General features: G+C 52.7%; 7 protein-coding genes across 7 annotated transcripts; 3 read left to right on the top strand and 4 right to left on the bottom strand.

The window, feature by feature from the left end:
• Positions 1–721: 721 nt before the first annotated feature.
• On the top strand, positions 722–2,503 carry AYO20_08719 (hypothetical protein; the record flags this gene model as incomplete). Its single annotated transcript, XM_022646995.1, has 4 exons — positions 722–1,233; positions 1,304–1,619; positions 1,722–2,084; positions 2,162–2,503. The coding sequence occupies 4 exons, from the start codon at positions 722–724 to the stop codon at positions 2,501–2,503; spliced, it is 1,533 nt and encodes a 510-aa protein (XP_022497011.1).
• Positions 2,504–3,581: 1,078 nt separating this feature from the next.
• Positions 3,582–4,764, bottom strand: AYO20_08720 (hypothetical protein; the record flags this gene model as incomplete). Its single annotated transcript, XM_022646996.1, has 4 exons — positions 3,582–3,911; positions 3,967–4,173; positions 4,234–4,525; positions 4,583–4,764. 4 exons carry the CDS (start codon positions 4,762–4,764, stop codon positions 3,582–3,584), a joined length of 1,011 nt encoding a protein of 336 aa, XP_022497012.1.
• Positions 4,765–6,612: 1,848 nt separating this feature from the next.
• AYO20_08721 (hypothetical protein) lies at positions 6,613–7,506 on the top strand (the record flags this gene model as incomplete). The annotated part of the gene is made up of 2 exons (XM_022646997.1): positions 6,613–6,762; positions 6,817–7,506. The coding sequence occupies 2 exons, from the start codon at positions 6,613–6,615 to the stop codon at positions 7,504–7,506; spliced, it is 840 nt and encodes a 279-aa protein (XP_022497013.1).
• Positions 7,507–9,124: 1,618 nt separating this feature from the next.
• On the bottom strand, positions 9,125–10,156 carry AYO20_08722 (high osmolarity signaling protein sho1; the record flags this gene model as incomplete). The annotated part of the gene is made up of 4 exons (XM_022646998.1): positions 9,125–9,628; positions 9,691–9,813; positions 9,862–10,017; positions 10,070–10,156. 4 exons carry the CDS (start codon positions 10,154–10,156, stop codon positions 9,125–9,127), a joined length of 870 nt encoding a protein of 289 aa, XP_022497014.1.
• A 2,113-nt stretch (positions 10,157–12,269) lies between these two features.
• AYO20_08723 (hypothetical protein) lies at positions 12,270–12,975 on the bottom strand (the record flags this gene model as incomplete). The annotated part of the gene is made up of 2 exons (XM_022646999.1): positions 12,270–12,673; positions 12,723–12,975. The coding sequence occupies 2 exons, from the start codon at positions 12,973–12,975 to the stop codon at positions 12,270–12,272; spliced, it is 657 nt and encodes a 218-aa protein (XP_022497015.1).
• Positions 12,976–14,170: 1,195 nt separating this feature from the next.
• On the top strand, positions 14,171–15,846 carry AYO20_08724 (hypothetical protein; the record flags this gene model as incomplete). Its single annotated transcript, XM_022647000.1, has 2 exons — positions 14,171–14,849; positions 14,900–15,846. 2 exons carry the CDS (start codon positions 14,171–14,173, stop codon positions 15,844–15,846), a joined length of 1,626 nt encoding a protein of 541 aa, XP_022497016.1.
• A 1,307-nt stretch (positions 15,847–17,153) lies between these two features.
• Positions 17,154–20,392, bottom strand: AYO20_08725 (protein-serine/threonine kinase; the record flags this gene model as incomplete). The annotated part of the gene is made up of 4 exons (XM_022647001.1): positions 17,154–17,828; positions 18,039–18,643; positions 19,241–19,943; positions 19,997–20,392. 4 exons carry the CDS (start codon positions 20,390–20,392, stop codon positions 17,154–17,156), a joined length of 2,379 nt encoding a protein of 792 aa, XP_022497017.1.
• Between the last annotated feature and the right edge of the window lie 1,820 nt (positions 20,393–22,212).

A 22,212-nucleotide genomic window follows, 5' to 3' on the forward strand; every position in this document is an offset into this window, starting at 1 on the left:
AAGGCAGGTCACAGAGTAGACTCGACTGTTTAGTCTCAACGCGGACAATATCAATCACATGAACGAGGCAGTGTGACCGTGAAGGCCAGGCAGTATTGGACGATCCACAGAAGTCGTCCGTTTCGGCCTTGTGTGGCTTCTGAGAAATATGTTCGGAAGAGATATTATTCAGCGACAACGGACTTTTCATTCACTTTACCAATGACTACGCACCAACGTCATTCATGTCAAGACAGATGCGGAAGACTCCGAGTCTGCCTGGCAGGAAAGAGACGGAATCCCGCTGCTGCCAAGGATCCGCCGAACTGTCGCCGAGCTCTTCCGCTTTGGGTCGAGTATCAAGATTGAGCGACTCACGAGTATGTACGAGGTACTGAGTACTGAGCACTGTATCGGGACATGACCAACTCATCGGTTCATCGACGGCGGTGGCCCGTCTCTCCGTCTCCGTGGCCCTATCCTCCCTCTCTCTTCCTACTCCTCCTCCTACATCCCTCCTCTCTGGGGTAACGGCAAGGCCCGTCACCATGATGGCGATTGACACTGGCGTCTGGATGTTACGGACTGCTCTTCATGCAGACAAAACATCTATATATAAGGCAGAGATGTCTCATCTCTTCCCCAGTATCTCTATATTCAACAACACACCTGTCAATCGGACCACCAAATCGCAAGGACAACCAAAATCAATCACACCCAAACCACCACTCCCCCATTCGCCATGTCTGCTGCCAACACACCCGCCAAATCTGTCACCGTCGCCATCCACGGCAAGGACATCTCGATCCCAACGGGCCTCTTTATCGACAACGAATTCGTCAACGCAATCGCGGGGAAGACGTTCGAGGTCGAAGACCCCAGCACGGGGAAAGTGATCCTCTCGATCCAAGAAGGCCAGGCCGAGGATGTCGACGTGGCCGTCAGAGCGGCCAGAAGGGCATTTGATGGCGGCTGGGCTGACTCGGACCCGGCGTGGCGGGGATCGCTGTTGCAACGGCTGGCGGACCTGATGGAGACGCACCGGGATGAGATCCTCGCCGTCGAAATGGCCGACAGCGGCAACACGCTCAACCAGGTCTCGACCGTCGACCTCCCCGGCTCGATCGGTACGTTGAGGTACTACGCCTCCTGGGCGGACAAGGTCTATGGACGCACCTCGGCCACCGTCCCGGGCACGTTCACGTACACGGTCAGAGAGCCCATCGGGGTATGCGGCCAGATCATCCCATGGAAGTACGTTTTCCTTACCCATTTCTCGTGATCGGCATGAAAGTGCAAGACCTAGCTAACGCATTTCAAACAGCTTCCCCCTGATGATGTTCATCTGGAAAATCGCCCCAGCCTTGGCCACGGGCAACACGGTCGTGATCAAGTCCGCCGAGAGCACTCCCTTGTCGGCCCTCAAGATGTGCGAGCTCATCCGCGAAGCTGGGTTCCCGGCTGGCACAGTCAACCTGGTGTCCGGGTTCGGTCCCACCGTGGGCGCGGCGATTGCGAACCACATGGATGTCGACAAGGTTGCCTTTACGGGGTCGACGGCGACTGGACGCGTGATTATGAAGGCGGCCGCTTCGTCGAATTTGAAAAAGGTCACTTTGGAGCTTGGTGGTAAAAGCCCGGTAAGTTAGACATCCCCCCCTCCATCGTCGGCTGTTGCTGTTCTCTTTTTCTTCCTTTGCCCTCTTGCCCACAGCCAGAAGCTGACAACTAGCCAACCACAGAACATCATCTTCCCCGACGCCGACCTGGAAAAAGCCGTCGACTGGTCCGTCCTGGGCATCGACTTCCACGCCGGCCAGGTGTGCCACGCGGGGACGCGCATCTACGTGCACGAGGACATTTACGACGCCTTCCTCGCCGCCTTTACCGCAAAGTTGGCCGCCGTCAAGGTCGGCAGCAACTTTAGCGACCAGACGGACCAAGGGCCGCAGATCAACAAGTCCCAGTACGAGAAGATCTTGGGGTACATTGACGTGGGCCGACAAGAGGGGGCGACGCTGCATCTGGGGGGACACGCCATCTCCAAAGACGGCGGGTACTTTATCGAGCCGACCATCTTTACAGATGTGACTCCGGAGATGAAGGTAAGCAAGCATACCCTCCACTCCAAAACGAAACCCCAGTTCTTCTGCCCGCAAACCCTGACATTGTACATTTCCAGATCGTGAAAGAAGAAATCTTCGGCCCCGTCGTCGTCATCGCCAAGTTCAGTAGCGAGGAAGAAGTCCTCCGCGCGGCCAACGACACCAGCTACGGCCTCGCCGCGGGCGTCCACACCAACGACTACCAGCGGGCGCTGCGGGTGACGAAGAAGCTCAAAGCGGGAACCACGTGGGTCAACATGTTCAACTTCTTGCACTGGAGCATGCCCTTTGGCGGGTACAAGGAGAGCGGCATCGGGCGCGAGCTCGGCGGCGAGGCCCTCGACAATTACACGCACGTCAAGACCGTGTATTTCAACATGGGGCTGGAGGCGCCCAAGCAGGTGTCGTTCTCGGGGTAGGTTTGGTTAGTGGGTTGTCGTCTGTTTCCACTAAAGAAAGCTTTGGTGGATTCGGGGAGGGAGAGGTTGAAGTTGATGATGTGTATGTGTGGGATGAAACAGATATAGTATGCATGTTTTTTTGTATGTGACGATCAACAACACTCGTTTATAACTAGCACGCGAGATTCGAGGTAGTGACAATGAAAACAAAACACAGGGGGAATGCATCAATATTCTTGACAAGTACATATGTATCACGCTCCCTTTTTTCCTCCCTCCCTCCCTCGTATGTACTCTCCAGACAAGGCTGTCCCGAAAAAGGGGCTAGTGGTCTGGTCTCGTAGGCGAAGTGCGCAACCAAGTCAAACCAACCAGCCAACCGGCCAGCCAGCCACTCACCCCGCCCTATTCACTCGTACTTGTGCTTCGTACTTTGTATTTCAGCGAACAAACATCTCCCTCGGTCGACTGTTCGATCAGCTGGTGGGGTCGATACATACCATGGCAGAAATGGGTGGGCGGTGCGGGGGGATGAGAGAAAGAGAGGAGCGGTCCGCCACGACGCCGATCCAAAAACCGACGTTGCTGCAATGTGGGCCTCAATCGTCGAGTGGATGGAGGAACGGAACGCCTCCTCCTTAGTCTCCTGTATCTAGCATATAAGCGCGCATGAAATGAAGTCGATTGAGGCGCGAGCTGCATCTCTTTGCGGGGTTACAGAGGAACCATCACATCCAGATCCCCAGCCGGCCTCTACAGATGGTTGCCTCCACCTTCCATGAGCAGTCTAAAAACAAGTCAATCCAAAACATAACGCAACAATAGCCTGAGCTTTTGGTAGGAATATTATTAGGTATTGGAAGATACAGCCACGGAGGCAAGAAAGATATGGTTGTCGTGTGGGCTGATCCGTCAACCTCCCTTGACTAGTCGTTCCGATACTTCAGCCTCGGGCATCACTTCTTCAAAGGTGCAGTTGGAAAAAGCAGTTAAGCCTTCCCATCTCTTCCCAATAAAAGCATGCCTTGCTAAAAGCATATCGTCCTTCCTTCATCTTGTGCTTTTGTCGATCGATGTTTGCGCTCATTTTCTTCACTTAGGCAGCAGCGGCAGCAACCTCCTCAGTCGTGCCGTTGGTGCCGTTCTCGGTGGCTTCGCCTGCTTCACCTGCTTCACCAGCACCATCTTCTTTTCCTGGGCTGTCGATGGCGACCTTGACCGCGATTTCGCGACCCTCGATCTGCTTGCCGTTCATCTCCTCCACAGCCTTCTTCTGCATCTCCTCCGAGGCCAGGGTCACGAAGCCAAAGCCACGGCCTTTGCGAGGCTCGTTGCGAGCCGCAAGTTTCTTGACCATGAATCGTGGGATGGGACGCAGAGCGATCTTAGCAGAGCTGGGTTGGTAAGCGGCAAAGAGTTCCTTGAGCTAAATGCAAGGGTTAGCATACTCTATCACTGCAACGGGTATGGGGCGTTCTTACCTTTTCCTCGCTCAGGTCGTAGGGCAAGTTGGCAACCATGACCTTGGTGGTTGATGGAATACCATCTTCCGGGGGACCACGTTGCTTGGGGGGACGGGGAGTGCGAGACTTGGCATCGGCTGCAGGAGCGGCTTTGTTGGCATCGGCAGTGACATCCGTCAAGGGAAGAGGGTTCTCTGCGAGGTCAGTGGCAGGTGCACCACCCTCCTACAAAGAAATCAGTCAGCAGGTTCCGGAAGGGTCAGAATGATTTGTCGCATCACGTACAGCAGCGCCTCTGGCGCCTCCACGGCCACGACCACCCCGGCCACGTCCGCGTCCACCACGACCGCGACCAGCGGATCTCTTTCGGTCTGCGTCTGCCCCTTCGGCGGTACCTTCAGGGGTTGTGGCCTGATCAGGCTTGCGAGCAACCTGGACAGAGACTTTGCGCTCGAGAATCTCCTTGCCGGAGAGGTTCTCGATCGCCTTTTCCGCCTCTTCTGCAGTCTTGAGGTCGACAAAGGCATAGCCTACTGGGCGGTTGGTGCGAGGGTTGACGGGGATTGAAGTTGACTCGCTGTTGGAATAAAGTCAGACACATGGATGCGACAGTCGCCCAGAAGTTGCCACCTACACATCGTAGCCAGAAAAGAACTGCTTGAGTTCCGCCTCAGTGGTCGCATATGCGAGATTCCCAATGTACAAACGCCGGCCCTCGGCAGCGGAGGCCAGAACGCTCTCGTTGTTGGCAGCAGAGGTATCCTCGATGCTGGCGTTCTTGAGGTTTTCGGCTAAGGCGTCTACGGCAGAAGACATTGTGGCTGAGGCACAAGTTGGTGTTGTTGACAAGTGGTTTGAAATGGGGACTTGTGGAAGGGAACTTGACTCAGGTAGCTAAGGGCTGCCTTGGGAATCAATTGACGGAGGGGTGCAAAGGGTAGCTAAGTGCCCTAGATTCAAAGGATTGTTTGAAGATGAGCTCGCGTTGTGATCAGTCGAAGGATGAACTGGTTGATGAGTAGACAAAAAGGAAAGGGAAATTCCAAAGGGGCCTTTTTGACTGCTGGCCGAGAGAAAATTAATTGTTTAGCGGCAACAGCGGTGGGATCCATTTAGTGACGCGGAAGTGACGAATCGGCGGGCCTAAACGGACGGACGCGAACCAAAAGAGGGTAAGCGCCAATGACATCCGGTGACACTAACGGACATTAACAAAGGCCCCAGCCGTGGGTGAGTGGGTGACCAGTGCAGGACGCAAAGCCCCATGTCAGATGCCAGGCCGTGGCGAAAAAAAAAGCTGCTGGATGCATGCATGGCAACCAAGGGTGCATGGTCACCATCAGCTCTTCTTCGTCTCGCGTGCCCAAAGTGATGTGCTCCCACGCCTCCTTGCCCCAGTTGCAGCTAGCCCGATGAGCCCTGCATTTTGGTCCTTTCTCCACCAGTCAATTATTGCTTGCATGGACACCTACGAGAGACTTGTACCTGACAGATGCCTCCTTTGACCCGCACCATACCGACCTACTGGGATCTCCTAACCAGATGCCTCGCAGACAGCGGCACGCCAATCAATGGACGGACATTGGGAACCGTTGTTAAAGAGGTGGCCGAACTTTTACAAACGGGGTAGTGTGATGGAGACCAGGTGAACATCCGAAGAGGAGCAAACAAATACCAGCAGCCTCGTCTTCCAGAAATGCCAACCTCGTTCAAGAGCCATGCTAGTAGCATCCCCTATAGCTGCATGAACCCGATGCTACAAGACAACCGAATGGATTGGCTGTTGGCAGTTACAAAGTCAGGCGCCACCCATCCACAGTGCGTCTACATAGCTTCTTGAGACTGTATATCAACCAGGGCAATATGTGTTGGCAGCAGGGAGAAGATCTAACAAAGGCGTCTGGCCTTGATTTGATCGCAAATCTGTCACGCATCGGTATTGGTAGACCTAGGCATCGGTTGCGAATCCCACGCCATGCTCGGGGCATGGAGCTGGAATAGTTCCCACTTGAAGTGATCATACGAAATGAGGCCGAATACGCTGCCCTTTTTCTTGAGGGAACCCTGTCAATCTTGGTGGGAGGCCAGGGAAGGCAGAAGTTGCAGTGCCCAGTCTCAACCTCATATGCTGAGAAGTGATATACAGGCTGCAGGAGGCTAAAGAATAATAATGAAGCGCCCTGATGAGCCTCCAGCCTTACCAGTAGTTAGATAGAGTCAGTGAGTGATAGGCACTCAGGCTTCAACGCCACAATGGCGCTGCGCCCCCAACTTTTCGCGTCTCAGGCTCTCAGCTGCTCCTTGCCCCGTGTTTTCCCACAGCCGCTCGCTGCCTCTTCACCTCAACATCTGTACCACCATTGACACTCCTTTTATAGTTTTGTATAGTATGCCCTTGCCATTTGTATATCTGTCGATTGCTGGTCCTTCCTTCCCTATTGAGCAACGTCCCTGTCCTTCGTCCTACGAATAACGGTCCTTTCCGCCTGACGATTTATCTTTGCCTCGACTGCAGAGTAACACAAACAAGGCAACCTGACTTCAGCACTGCGCCAGCCTCACCGTTGATTCTTCCCGAGTTGCAGACTCTCAGAGGGTCTTTCGATATTCTCTCCTCGAAACATCTCTTGCAGAAACCTTCAGGTCTCGGCACCTCCAGCAAAGATGAGGCTCCAATTAGACCAATTTGGGCAGATCAAAAACTACATTCACATGGGCCAGGGCGCCATTCTCTTCCTTGCCTGGGTCCTGACAATCGCCTTACTGACAAGACCTGGCACGACGGATGGCCGGGTCGGCTGGTACTTTGGCTTGGTGAGTCTGCCGTCCACTTCCCACTCCGCATGAGAAAGGACCAGACTGATACAGAGCTACGTACAGTGTTGGCTCACGATTCCCATCCTCATTTACCTCGTAATGGTCCCTATGTGGTCCCGCGCCCGCCGCTTCTCCAACGTCTATGCCTTCGCCGCTCTAGACTCTGTTGCTGTCATCTTCTGGCTCAGTGCCTGGATTGCCGTCGCCAGCTATGTCTCTTCGGGAAAGGGCAAAGGAAAGAGTACAGACAAGGATGCTAAAGGGTGCGATAACTTCAAGTATGGCAGCCCCGGGCGGTGCAAGCTGTCCGAAGCAATCATCGTATTCGGCGTGTTTGAAATGTTGCTGTTCGTCGCCACGGCCGTTATCTCCTTCCGAGCTGTTATGACGTTCAAGAGGACGGGGATGATGCCTCAGAACCTCCCCGCTGCTGGAGGCAAGAACGACTTCTCTGCACAAACGCAGGATGATTTCTCAAGTAATATGCGGACCGATGACGAAGATTTCGACGAGCATCCTGGTATGGGCGGCAGGCAGGAGTATGAATACCAGAAACCTTCGCTCGACGATTCATATGCACCGATTCGCCAGAGCGATCACGACAACGACCTCGCACAGATGCCTGCTGCGCAGCCCACCAGCCCATTGAACCATTCTGGGTTGGGCATCCATGACTACAACACGAGTTATAACCCGGGGGCATACAATGGTCAGAGCCAACCTATGATGGCTGGGCGGTAACGAATCTCATTGCGTATCTTGCTTCTCCTTTTTCTGTGCTCAAGACAAGAATGAACCTTGGGACGGTGGTGAAGCAGAGATTTGGTGGTCCTTGTAATTTATGACGGATGAAGCGTTCGAGCGTTTCCCCCTCCCTCTTGTTTCGGTTTATCAGGAGGGTTTAGAATGTCTGGGATCATTTGGAATCCTGAATAGACTAGATTTGGAAGAAAACAGTTATGATGCCACTGACTGGGTTGGAGCGAAGAGGCAAAAACCCCCGTTTCAGATACTTACAATGACGCAAGCTCCTATACTCGATACCCCTTCCTACTCGTACACTGTTCCAGAGTCTAGGTTTATACCGCGTGGCATCACCCTGCTCGTAATTGGGTTCTGTAGGGAAGGGTTTCGAATATAGGAACGGAGGTACAAGCACCGCAAACAATGCACCGACACCACCGAGTATTTGTGATGACGAAACCTTGCAGCAAGACACTACCGGCCACTACTGCGAGGTACTCGGGAGTATCTAGTAAATGTAACTTACTACCTAGTGTCATTTGGAACATGCAAGGTACCATCGTCACCATTATCAATCCTACGAGCCCGGGCACGGGTATGTACCAGTACCAGTACCAGTACCGGGGTCACGGGTATAGACCACTGGGCGACCGGAACTCCGTATGAGGGAGGGCAGATGCGCTCTCGCTCCGAGGTACTGTATACTACCATGCATCCATGATAGAGTATTCGTACCTTACAGTTTGGGATCGAGTCGTGTAGCACAACAGCAAGTAACAATAAAAAACACACGACTGCAAAAGACAGCACCGTTCAACTATGTTGGAATCCTCTGTTATTTCTTCTCGGGCTATCTGATCTGATGTTCGCTGCTCGTCTCGTTGCTCAAAATGTCGATTCTGTCCTGTGAAAAACAAAAGAGTTCAATCACGATTCGTTTCGTTTTTTTGTCCATTGCAAAAATCTGCAGTCTCGCGATTCGTCAAACTTCAGAAACCCAAGCTCTTCAGTCACGTACCATCCCCACCCAAGCCAAGTGTCGACACATGGTATGCTCCAAAAATCAATTCTGGCCGTGAACAAGAGGCCTGCCGTGTTGTATCGTCACTCTGGCCCTGACAGACCGGGAAGAAATGAAATGTCGGGGTAATCCAGGCCAAATCCCGGTCCCAATTGCCACAGTTGGCAGAGCCCAGAGTCGCTCAAACCACTTCACCCCCTTCCGGGTTTGCGCCATGACGCCTGTACAAGCCCTCGCGGGCATATCCATACCATCCGTTTCGTCGCCCAGTTGACAAAGAACAAATCACAAAAAAACTCGTATTGCCAACCCGTAGATTCCAATAGCTTCTTTTGTCTCAGGCCTGTCTAATCCGGGGAAGGTATCGTATCGAGCTCGCACAAACTGGCGTTCCGTATGGTGCGCACCAATGCCGCGTCGAGATCGCACGCTGTAAGCTCCATAGAATCCAGGAAGTCATGTGCAGGAAAGAAAAAGGATACAATGTCATCAAATCCGGTCATTAGTGTGATGTCGAGAACCTTGATGGTAACCGGCCATCATTCATAGCGACAAGCTCTCCCGAGAACCTTTTCAACCTCGGTGTTTCCGGTCTCATAATAGGATCAAGTAGTTGCTCGGTGCGATACCCGTTTCGCCATTTTCTTTCTTGGCCTGCCACCACCGGCCGCTTACGTCAGACACCTCCAGAATCTCGTGTTTGCTGAAGCTGATCTCATTCGCATCGTCCGGATTGGCTTCATAACTGTAGATGGCTTTGGCGCGGTATGGATATTCGGTGGGTGGGCTGACTTCTTGAACTGGGGCGGGGGCGCCGCTGGTGTTGACTGCCGGTTGTGCAGAGGCCCGGGCCGCTGCTCCTGCAGGTCCGCCTGGGTAGCCTGAAACAGGAGAAGATGTCTCAAAACCGCTCAGTTGCGCCGATGTGTACATTTGAGGAGGTTGAGCAGAAGCAGTTGTCTGTGGGCGATCATAAACGTTGGTCATACTTTGTGGGGGTCCTCGGAAGGACTGGCGTTCTTTGTGCAGGGCAAATTGGTCAATGAACTCGCGATGGGCCGCCGCAGGGGTTGAACCGAAGTAGAAAATCCAAATGATCTGGACAGAGTCAGTCGACCACGAAAGGCAAAGACACGGGTTTTGGGAAGCCATTGACTCACCGCAACCATAGAGAGCAAAATGTGGCCAGCAGCAGCGGCTTCCATGGCGCCCTGGGGCTGGTAGACGAGAGAATTGACTGCCGATGTTGTCATGACAAGTCCAGCCGCGAGGTATCCAACAATCTACACGTTGTTAGGAAATTTGGTTCAACGGTTATCGGGGATCCATACCGCGAGGCTGTATGTGCTTGTGGAGTTTGTAGCAAAGACTATCGTAATGCCGACAATACAGCACAGCATGTATGCAACCGTCCACCAGGCATATTTGGGGAAAGGGTCTTGGATATTGGCGATGATGGATCCGATAAACGCAATCAACCAAGCAAGCTGGCAATGGAATCAGCATCATGGTCTCGCACAAGTCGCGCGAGTCTCTTACCAAACCAATGGAGATCGTAGCCAACGCAAAAGGATCGCCAACAATGTAGCCAAAATCAATTCGACCTCCTCTTCGAGCTTCCAACATGTTGTTTTTCTTTAATGAAGGAGAGTGTAGTGATCCGTATGGGGGCATGAAGGATCAAAAGACAGCAGTGATTTTTCAGATCAGGGAGGCCAGCGCAATCGAGTCGGTGCGGATGAAATCGTCAAGAGTGGCTAACAGAGGGGTGGACTCGTGAGTCAGGTCCAAAGTCCAGGCGCAGGCTGGGTTGAGGATTGATCCGAGCACAGGACGGCCGTGCACTTGAGATCGCGTGCGTGCGTGCGGGCGTGTGCGGTATGTTGTATGTCTCGTAAGACTCGTTGGTCTGCGATGGCGTGTGTCGGATAAAGGAACAATCGAGGCTATGAGAGGCAAACAACCACAGTCGCCGATCAATCGACAGAAGGTGGGAGGCGAATATCTTGTGACTGGTGGCTAAGAAAAGAATACAGGACGAGTGTGGTTGGCAGGGTCACAATGGCGTGTAGTCGGCAAAAGGGGAGGGTAACGATCGACAAAGAATGAAATAACGTGAGAAAGGAACAAAAGGTGTTTTGGAAGAAGTTTCGAGGATGATTGAAAGTTGTTGCCTGAACGAGTGTGGGTGGTAAAAGGATGGTCGAGGACGGAGAGGTGGATGTTTTGGTGGTTGAAGAAATGGTCGTCGTGGTTTGAGGAGTGAGGAATCGAGTTCAGGAGGGAGAAGCAGAGAGGCTCCCTGGCTGCCCAGGGTGTCCCAAAGCCAGCCAATTCCCCCCTCCCCTTCTCTCTTGGGGGCTCCCTTCTCGCGGCAAGCCGCCTATACCGTATGGGGACCGTTAGACCCGGCAAGAGCCAGGCACGCCCAATTCCCCCCAGTTAAGAGTCAGGAGCCCTGCAACTGCAACACGTTTCACTTGCGGTTAAAACCCACTCAGCCCCGAATCTCCACCCCTGCGTCGATCGAACCACATTCAGTCTCTGGTCCTTCTGCCTCGAGATTTACAATTTTTCTCCCTGCGAACCCGGGTCCTGCGCCAGATTCCTCCTTATCATCCCTGCTCCTGTGGCGTCTACGACTGGCATCCCCTCAAGACTTGTAAGAGCCTCTATTTGTTCAATCGCACCGAGTGCTAATAGACGCCACTCTTCTAGCCTCAACCTCTTCGTCGGACGCTGGATCAATGGCACGTCGCAGCCGGTTGGCCACTTTGCATTGTCCGGGTCGGCACACGCCACGCGCTCCATGCAAGCGCTTTGTGGCACGCAACCTCTCAATTTCTCAATTTGGCCCAAGATTGAATAATCTCTAACTAGTAGGTATTATCGACCAATTTGCATTTTTCCCGTGGCTCGCTTGGTTGAAGTACGCTATTGCTGATGGACTTTTGCACCAGTTCTGACACCATGTCCCACGCATTCCCTTTTCGCCCTGGGAAACCCCATGGCTTACCAGGCCCTGAGACTCGGGTGTCGTCTATTCCGCTCACATTTTTGTCGAAATGAAACTGGCACGACTGGGTCCTCGGTGCCTGACCCGCTAGACTGGGCGATTGGACGAGACGTGCCTCTACCCCTGACAGCCGCTGATCCATCGTTCTCGACCAATCCTAGTGGCTCCACATGGATGGTCCTGGCACCGCCACATGCCCGCTCCCGCAATTCCCATGGTGCAATTAGTCTCGGGGCGACAGAGGCTTGTAAGCGATCCTTCAGCCACACTTGAAGTGCGATCGCTCATATGAGGATGTTGGTTGCACACTCGCTTTCTACCTTTCAGAAAGACGGCAAAACAATCCGACTCGAGACAAAGCACGATGAAAAGACTCGCGATAAGCATGGACTTTGCTCATGCGGACTTCCTCGTGTCGATCTTTGTGGGGAGGAGGAGGAGTCGAGCACCAAACCTGTCTCGCATGGACCCGTGCTGGCTGTTATGCCACCACCGAGGTATTGAAAATCCAGGAGCGAACCCTGGCCCTGCCACATCGCCTTACGTGTAAATCCTGTTCTGGTTATCATGACGACAACTTATCATGTTGTCGTCAGATGACTGCATGATGTTCCGTTGTCACCTGGACATGATTCGGGTTCAAGAAGTCCGTTTCAGGCACCAGTGATCACACAAGGCTCTGGATGGTGTTGCATGTTCCATCTTTTGTCATTCTTCGCACACTCACAGATATCCTTGCTGCTCCTTTGCGCGTCGCTCCTCGCGGATGACATTTCTCTCCACCTCGGCGGTCCTTCTCTCCCAATCTTCCCACATGTCTCCGATCCCGACCACTCCAATCTTAACCCACCATTCCAGGCATCTAGCACTGCGCTCTCGCAGCTCTCGCACTTCCTCTTGGATATGGAGCTCCTCTTGTCGGAGCTTTTCAAGTCGAGGTGCCAGTGACAGCAGCTTCGAACTTTGATCTGCAGGTGGAATCTGCAATGTTTGTAGTGATGAGAGTCTGGACGCGGTCTCGGGATATAGGGTGGCATGGGCGAGAACGATCGAGGCAAGCGTGCTAATGTCCTCAGACTTGGGCGTTGTAGTGGCCATTACGGCAAATAAATCAGGATGCTGGGATGCTTGGGGACTTGGTCAGCGCATGCCCCGTCCTTGCACTCTGTCACCTACATAGTCGCTCAATATCCCGTACCACTGACCCAGGTGTGCCCGGGAGCTTCTTCAACTTAGTCAGTGCGGCGTCGAGAGCATCCAGCTGGGCCCGTAATGTCTCGCTACCGGAGGATGGTGCTGTGGTTGGAGGCGGAATCCCATCATCATTGCTGGCACCGCTTAGGAGGAACTCCAGTCGATGGAGTCGAGTTTCCAGCAGAGCGAGCGTGCCCCGAGCCGCGGCTTCTGGATCTTGTACATTGCTCGCCATTTTCGGAGAGTCGCAGATCTTGAGATGGTTTGATCCGTTGTTGGGGTGGAAGACGACCGTGACTACGGCGCAGAACAAACTAACAAAATAGACAAACATGACCAATAGCACAAACAATCCAAGGGCAAACCCAGCAAACAGGCTTGGCATATACACTGCGCGCACGTGCCGTCCACCAGCTCTTAGGCTCCCACGGCTCCCAACCTCACCTACAGCATCCATCAATCTCGTACCTATTGTTACTCATCGCATCCCTGCTCCCTGTCATGACAAGGCCATTCTTACTATAATGGGCATCATGTGAACTCCACGATCAGTCGATTCGTACATCCTGGCGCATGACTGTCTCACAGCAGAATTCAATCTATCTGGAACAGCGTCTTGGGTGGCTGGGAGTTCGGACCACCCAGCAAGCTTCTCGCGCCATCCTTCTCCACAGCTTGTCCCTTTCCACCTCCGTGATTTGTTCGTCAGCGCCGTCCGCCTCCCGCTTAAGCTAGCCTCGCATCGCCCATTCCATGCAGGTGGCAGGAAAGCTGCTTGCCAGGTTCTTTCGCCAATAGTGGCCAGCTATTCCTTGCGACGGGCTTACTCGTGTCGACGGCCTGACCTACCTACTACCTACAGCCAGTAAGGATGCTCCTAGAGCCCAGAGGAACTTCGGCACAAAAGCAAGAATGTATGAGGTGCTTGAGCGTGAATAGCTGAGACGATCGTGGCGTCAACCATCGAACTGCAGATAATGGCTTGAACCCACAGGTTCAATGCATAGCACCACGAGTTCCCGAGACAAGCTCGTTGTTCAATGGCGCCAGAACTTTATCGTCGGTCGCTGGAGGTCGTCCCAGTGATAATGGGATTTTCTAAGCGAATCCTCTTCAAGGCTAGCCAATCATCAACCTGGGACACTCAAGGGTAGCCTCCATGCTCCCCAGCCGTCTACATTTCACGTTCGACTCCATGCAGCTGTCCATCTTTGAACCAGTTTTGACTTCCGTCCGTACGCGACCGGGCCAGCCGGTTTTTGCATCTCAAGTTCTTGGTAGCTCTTCTGGAGTCTTTGATTCTCCCACCACATCGACTCCCCAGCAATTCGGTCCCTTCACACCTTGTGTTCGTTTCTAACCCAGAAGGCAAGCAGCTTTTCAATGTGATGACTTCTGTCCATCGAGTGCAAGGCTGTGCCACATGTACGATGGCACCACCGGATCCAAACCGTTGGACGTTCACAGACTACGTGTGCTTCCTCCGTAGCCATGGATTCCATAATCTTGCTGGGCTTGACGAGTTTCTCCAATGGGGTGTCCAGGCTAGCCGAATGCCAACGATGCAGCGGCCTCAGCGAGCAACAGCTATCCTCCTGGAATTTGGCACGTCGAGTTTCAGAACGTCGGATCTTACAGACACATCGAAACTCAGAGTGCTGTTGAAGGAATGGACGAGAAGGACGCCTGAAACGCCGCCTACATCGCCAGCTTCTGGTTCTCAAGGACGAGCTGCTCAGGGGCGGATCATTATGGTCAACAATATCAACCCGGAGATGGTAGACACCCTTGGCAGCCTCCTCAACATTGAGCCTGCATTTTTCGCATCACATATTAGTGACTCGGCGACTGGCGGCGCGGGAGATGGGCACACAGGATCTCCGTTGGCATCACAAAACCTGAAGCACCAGAAGAACTTTTTTACAATCGAATACCCATGTACGTTCATGACGACGAATTGTGGAAAGGATGTCGACATCGAGAAGCTCTACTGCAAGGGAAACTATCACAGACGAGTGGAAGTTTGTTCGAAACATGGAAGGCAGAAGGTCGCTGTGGCCCGTCGAAAGATCTCGTTTTACATGAAGAAGACTCTGGATCCCTGGATATGTAAGTCTTCCTCCTGTTTCTCGTCGAAATCTGTGCTAAGTATATCTCAGGCGTTGTGCTTGTTGACCCGCCAATCTCCTTCTTCACCCTCGGAGCAGAACCATACGGCGCCTACTCTCCCAGTCAACGTCTTGAGGTTGCTGGTTACCAGGGGGGCTATCTTGACTTCCGTGAACAAAGGCCACCGTTGAACAAGAACGATCACGACTATCGCGCATGCGGTGCTAGGCCAATGTGCCCCAACCCTTTTGACGATCTGTGCCGGCATTGGCAGATTATGGCCCGGGATGGGCTCCTCAATCCAGCCGAGCAAAACCTGATCCATATTATGCGGCCAGCGTTCCAAATTGCAGCTAGCGAATACACCAACTTTTTCGACTACATTCGGTCAACACTGGAGAGTCACCTAATTTCCACAGCCCTCACAGTCGATCCCACAAAGACCAAGAGAATCCTCGACAAGGTGATTTCGCTCGACTCGATGCTCAGCAGGTACAAACCTATCATGACGCGGATAAAGACCTACCTCTCCTCAGACTCGGAGTTGAATGAAGACTACCGCAGTCTCTTGATTGATCTGCACCACTATAGAGCCGAGTGCGACTCGAAAATGCAGCACATCCTTGCCGTCTCCCAATGCCAAGATACATCCTCGCTCCGCTCAATAGAGATTGAATCTCAGCGGCAAGCAGACTACTCACGTTACCTGACTATCATCGCCCTCATCTACGCTCCCTTTGCACTGTCATGTGCAATATTTAGCCTACCACACGACTTTGCCCCTGGAGCACATTATTTTTACGGGCTTTTGCCTGCGACCGCCGGGGTGGCAATTGTGTTTTTGTTGCTAGTGTTGCCAGAGGCGAGGGACCCGTTGCCGAGCATCATGGCGGTACTTTGCGGGAAGCTCACCAAGAAGAAGCTGCTTGCGAAACCGAGCAGTCGCGGTTCGAGGTCTGGCGGGATGAGTGAAAAGTTGGATATGGATGAGGTGTAGCAATGGCCACAATGCGATCAAGGTCCGTGATGGACATTTGACCTGGGAGTCATGATACCGAGAAGGTCAAAGACTTTCATATTCGGTTGTTCCTAGCAATGCTTCAAAGGGAACAGACGCTAAGGCCACGACACCTGATTATTGCAACATTTGGCTTGATAACAAAGACGCCATTGGCAATCTCACATTGCGGTCCAAGAACCATCGGAGTAAGACCGAACAGAATGGCAGGTGTCCATGAGAAATGACGCCTTGGGAACATGTCTCCAGCATCTAACGGAACACGGCGCGCATCCAGCGTCTGCCAACAGAGGAAGTCGTCTACGGGGTATGCACTCATACCGCCGCCGCGGTAGGCGAACAGGAGTTTGTGTGAAGGTTTGAGCTTTCTTCCGCACAATATTGATTGGATACCCATAACTAGACCAGGACAGGACTGGGCTGGGTCGGACAGGCTGGGGTGGACTGGGATAGGACGGGAAAGGACAGGCGGAAACAAGGGAAAGGAACGGGTCAGAATGAAAAACGGCCCAGTTCACAAAGGGACAGAGATACCAACCACATATTACACACCCAGGGTGGTCTACACATGTCGTCCTATCACGCCTATCACGCTTTTTCGGGTGGGATTTGATGAATCACGACTTTTGTGACTTTTCTTCCATGAATGCCAGATATACCTCGTAATGCAACATGTAATGGAATTGAAGATGAAGAACGAGAAGTGAGGTAACCACTTGGTTAATGTTCAGTTGGTTACATGTACCTGTTTCAAAACCTAGTCGGACTATACCGAGTATATACATACATACATACATATACACGAATATCTCGTACCCATATAGGTATTTTCAGTATTGATGTTGAAATGATTTGTTTGTACTATACAGAGAATCTACCGCGTCGTATCTGCCTGCATACCTCGCCCGGTCGAAACGAGAATAGGCCCGGGCTGGCAGACAAATGCTCCACGGCACTCCAGGGCACGCCACGCGACGGCATAATGTACATGTACCTGATCCATCACAAAGTCTGGGCAAGGACCTCGACTGTTGGCCCTGCGTCATAATCACCCATTGACCAGTGAAAGAAAACCAAAGAGACGCGACCATCAAGACGGCTCGTGCAGGGCAATATACCGACCTGCCCGGTCGACATCGCTCAACGTCGACCTCGATCTGACCAGGGGTTGGTTGCTCAGCAACATAAGAATGTCGCTTTTCGAACCCGCCCTTTGACTGCTCATGCCCTCATTGTCTGGAGTTTGGATCTGGTCCGCTCAATGGCTCTCAACTTCGTCTCCAGACTTACACGTCCACTTTGACAGGAATCTTGACTTGACCCTTCTTCCTCTCCTGGCTAGGCACACCATATCTTTGGCCCACTGCGCCCTTGCCAGAGCCCCGGCCATCAAGACCGGTTCCTTGTCGGGTACTCTGCACTTCTGTAACCACAAACTGCCACCTGCCCACGTCAATCCTCGTCTTCTTGCTTTCCTCCTCCTGCTGCAACTTTTCCTTCAAAGCTCGCCGTCTCTCTTCATCCTTCTGCAGGCGCTCACGATGGCGTGCGCGTCTCTCGAGTGGCGTGAGCGAGCGGTTCAGTTTGTCCTTCTCAAATGCGATCAAATGCGGATGTGGAATGCGTGAGTCTGCTGGTTTCAGCACTGTGCGTGTATGACCCGGTCGGCCAATAATCTCGGGTTTGGAATCCCGCCACGCCTCGTGGACTCCTTCATTGATGGCGTTCTCTCGCTCGTCGGTAAGTCGTGGTGCACCACTAAACACTCTTCCAGCATCGATACGGTTGAAGGCACGCGACTCCGAGGTTGGGTAGAAGATTTGTGGAAAGGTGAGGGGATGCTGTTCTAGATCATTGATGGACTCATGAGGCTCATGGGGCAAGCGCGTCGTTGGGTTGAGAGTCGTGAGCGGCACCATACCGTGGACGGCACGAGCGTACGGGATAGCGAGAGGTTTGCCCTGCAAGGCAACAGAAACACAAGGTCAGCTTTGATCTTCAAAAAGTAAAACGAAGGAGTACTGTGCTGTGTTTGTGCCTTTTGCAAATTCAGAGAGTTGTAATTTGGTTTGTAAATCACCATGTTTGGAAGTCTGGAAGACTAATCGATCTGGTTGTTCATCACAGGAAGGCCGTCGAGAAGCGCAAGGGAAGGCGAAAGATGTGCTTACCTCTGTCCTCATCCTCCTTTCGACCTCTACCAGCCTCACCACTGCGGCTACCCTTCTCATATCCACGCCCATCTCCATCGAAACCTGCCTCACCGACTTGCCCTGTTGTTGCACTCGTTCCCAAATCTCGTTTCTGAGATCCTCGGACAGAATACTCTGGCTCACGAAATTCTTGTTCCAGGGAAACGGCCGTAGATCATCCAGAGACTCTTTAGGGAGCTTGTATTCCTGCTCATGTTCCGTAACAGCTGCTTCGAGAGCTTCTTCATCAGCCGTCACGGCATCGTCCGGGCTCTTTTCCTTGACGGATTCTCCTGACGGCTCTTGGCCTCTGCCGCGAATGAGGTTTCCTCTCTTGTCGTATGCAGACAGGTAATTCGTCGACCCCGGAAGGGGGTGGCGAAAGTTCTCTCCGGGTCCGCGGAGCCATAGCCAGAATTGCTCTCGGAGTTTAGTCTGGGACTGCGAAGGGGTTGAGGAAAAGGCTCGCTGGAAGCATGATTTGCAATGAGTGTGGATTGTGGGTGTCGTCGGAAAGGTTCGAGAGACTGTGGTGGGAGATATTCGGGGAGGCATATTGCCGCGAATTGTGCGGGCAGGATGGACTAAGGATTTGGTAAGGAGACCATCGGAGACGCGCAAAGCGTCGCTGTAGACACAACGCGATATATCCACAAGGAAAGAAAAGACGTGGAATTGTTGTTACTCAAGTACTAGCATCGCTGTCGAAAATCTACGGAGCATGAAAATTACGGGAACCAGCTTTGGATTGGCATCGGCCAACTTGCCCCTTTAGTTGTTAGTCTCCATTATCTTCTAACCGTAAACGTCTTAGAGGATCTAGGGTGCTCTAGCCGGACATCCCATATCTACGAGTATGCAAAGCACGAGTTTATTCTATAATTCATGTCAAATGTTAGGTGATGTTACATATTCTCCAACTTCTATGCTCTAATTTTGATCTCGTGCCTCATACAAAAACCTTGATGTTCGCACGCTTGCTTCATCAAACTCAAACCAGGATGCCACCTCAAAGGGTATATGTTCCATAGACACAAAAACAAGGTTCGCTTGAACGCTGCAACAGAATGACCAAAGAGACGTAATATAGGAAAGTGTATAGAAATAGTGGTGGCCCATGAGGAATGATCACGATAGCAAGACGTCTGTGCCTTGGAAGGTTGTGGTGCCAGACCACATACCTCGGACTAAAGGCAGGTTCACTTTGTTGATCGTGGTGTTCTTTGAGGCTGCAAGGGTCTCTGCCTCTTTCTTGATCGTGGGGTCGTTGTTGATGGTCATATGACCATGGAAGAGAATCATATTGCCGCCCTTGATGATGTCCATTCCACCAGGTCCAGTGAGGTCTGCATCGCTAGTAACAAGCAATGGACGGCTTGATTTCGTGTAAGGGCCCCAAATGTTCGTCGCAGTAGCATAAGAGACGTCGTATTTAGGTGTCGTAAAGCAGTTGCTGCTGAAGAACAAGAAGTAGATTCCTTCGTCGGAACGATGGAGCGCCGGCGCCTCGATCAACGGACCATCAAGCTCGTCGCGATCCAGAATCTGAACAGCATCTCCAATGAGAGTGATGCCGTCAGGGCCGACTTCCTGGAGCATGAGGGGTGTTGGGACGATGGGTTCAACGCTGTTGCCACAGGAGCCGCCGTGGCCAATAGAGTTTCCATCGACTTTGTAGACGACATATCGCTTGTTGGTAGACTCATCGAGGAAGCCGTCGGGATCGATAGCCCCACCGAGCGCGTTGACGTCCGGGCAAGCCAAAGGAGTGTCAAGTGGGACATAGGGTCCCAGAACATTCTGAGAAGTTGCTGCACCCACACAGTGATGTGCAGGGGACCAGACGACATTATCCGAATAGTAGAGGACAAATGATCCATCATCCTGCCTCGAATATTAGATTTTGAACCCTATATGATGAGTTTCGCGTTGCTCACCAATTGAACCACATCTGGGGCCCAAACACCAGCGCCTGTCTCCCATGGCCCTAGAGTAGGGAGAGCGTCATGATGATCGAGCAGGGTCCACGTCTGATTGTCCGTTGACGTGGCCACCTGGACGTGGACCAGATCCGGCGGCGCGGCCCGGTTATTGGTCGCAAAAGCATACGACACGCCGTCAACATAAATGATAGCAGGGTCAGGGAAATTGGATGAAATGTGAGGTCCCAGGATAGAGGCGAAGGGACTCGAAGAATCAGGGTCCGACAATAGAGTTGACGAAGATGACTGTGGCAATGGGTCCGGTGATCGGATAACCGAATTACGAGGGGTCAGCGGCCCCAGGCTGGACACGGCCGACGAGGCCAAGAGATACGTGGGAATGGCGACCATGATTCCGAGTAAAATCTGAGTTTGCAACGAAAGTGAAAAACAATGATTGTCTTTGCCCCGGCGACGAGGACGTAAAGGAGGAGACTGCGGAAAAAATGGCGGACCCGACTGTTTCTCTAAATGAGTGTGAGAAGAGGATTCACCTCCCTGCTGGGGGCGCCTGGAATGAGCGGCGAGCAAAGGCTCTTTTTCTGGAATGCGGTAATGAGTCGCCATGGTGTAGGAGGGCGATGGGCAGTGATAATATAGGCCAGAGGCAGGGGTTGGAACTGAGGGAGTTTGCGTCGCGCGAACTGCGAGGCTCTGTTCCTCGACTGGCTGGCGCACGAGGTTAAGGGGGTGGATCGTTTGAACCTGCAGAGGGGCACGACGGTTGTTTGGCGCATGGGAATGGCGCTAGACGAGCAGTGAGCCGAGCTGCAGGCGATACTTTGGGCGGATTTGGTTACAGTGGTATCGTCGGAAAGTGTCTGCGTCTTCCAACGTGCCTGTACACCGTTCCAGTCAGCGTTCAGAAAGGGAAAAGGTAACGATGCGGCGCTATAGAAAAAGAAAGAGTGTGTGAGATTACCCGCCTTTCACGCACTGCAAGTGTTGCCAAGTAAGGCGTTGGACGGGCCCGAGGAATCAAAAGTAGTTCGCGCTTAGCATGTTTGCGGAATAGTAGGGGCTATTTTGGAGTATCTGCTGTAACGTGAGTGGCCGGCGGCGAGTCTGAGGTCATGTTTCGAGTGAGGCCCTTTGGCATACATTATTCGTGGGATTGAGGAAGATGGTGATGCGAAGTTTGTAACGGCACAGCCACTCAGAAAGTGGGGTTTTGCCAGTCACGTGGAAGCGCTCAGAGTTCGTGTGTTTAAGCTTTTTCATGCCAAGCTTCTCGCTTGTAGATCCTTATCTGGTAATACCAACCCCTTTCCTCCTTTGCCCCCCCTTTCTCCCTGGTTGCATCCTCCTCAGCCTCACCGAGCTGATATACCGACTCCCGAGACCATGACTTTGGCAACAGGGAGTTAGGAACCATGCATGTCGTATTAACAGGAACTTTGGCACCATAATTATCACTTTGCCTTTATCTTCACTCGAGCCACTACAACTTTTCTCAAGCTAACAGCGCCTCTGATATCATCCCCTTCGTGATGTTTCCCGTGGTTTGCGTTGATGTTCATCCCTGCTGTCCGTGATTTCTCTGCCGCGCTACCTTGAAGACCATCCCACGTTCGCAATACTGTCGAAGCATAGGGTCCCTCTCTCGCACCGAAATGAGGACACTGTCTAACGACTTTGGAGACTTCACCGCTACTCTCAGCCGACTCATTCTTACATCATTGTTGCTGCTGCAGCGACGCCAGGAGTCCGCGAATCCATGCACGATACCAAATAGACCCGGTTGACTTTGATGTCTTGAACCCCCTAATCCGTTCAATAGTGTGGCAACCTTGACAGAATTTCGACTGGAAACGTCAGGCGCAAGTGCCGCTGCGGTTCAGATATAAGTGTCCCACGTCCTGCGCTTCTGTCCGCGGTTAAGTGATCGGTGAATGATTCGTCCAATTGTATCTTCTCCCCCGGACGTGTCCTGCGCAAGCACGGCGCACCGCCTTTCGAGCGAAGCCAGCCCTCTGTACGGAGCAAAGTGTCGAGCACCAAAGGAAAAGAAGGGTCAAATGCCATGTGCTATTCTTTCACGAATTGGAATCCCATTCTGGAAAGGCCCGTCTTACACGGGGGGGCTATCTATTCCGCGCCCACCCAAGGTATTTTCGTCGCCTCTTATCTAAACTCATCAGCCATGCCGTCTGTGCATGCATTCCAACACT

This window comes from Fonsecaea nubica (assembly GCF_001646965.1).
Source record: "Fonsecaea nubica strain CBS 269.64 chromosome Unknown Scaff72, whole genome shotgun sequence".
Taxonomy (NCBI): domain Eukaryota; kingdom Fungi; phylum Ascomycota; class Eurotiomycetes; order Chaetothyriales; family Herpotrichiellaceae; genus Fonsecaea; species Fonsecaea nubica.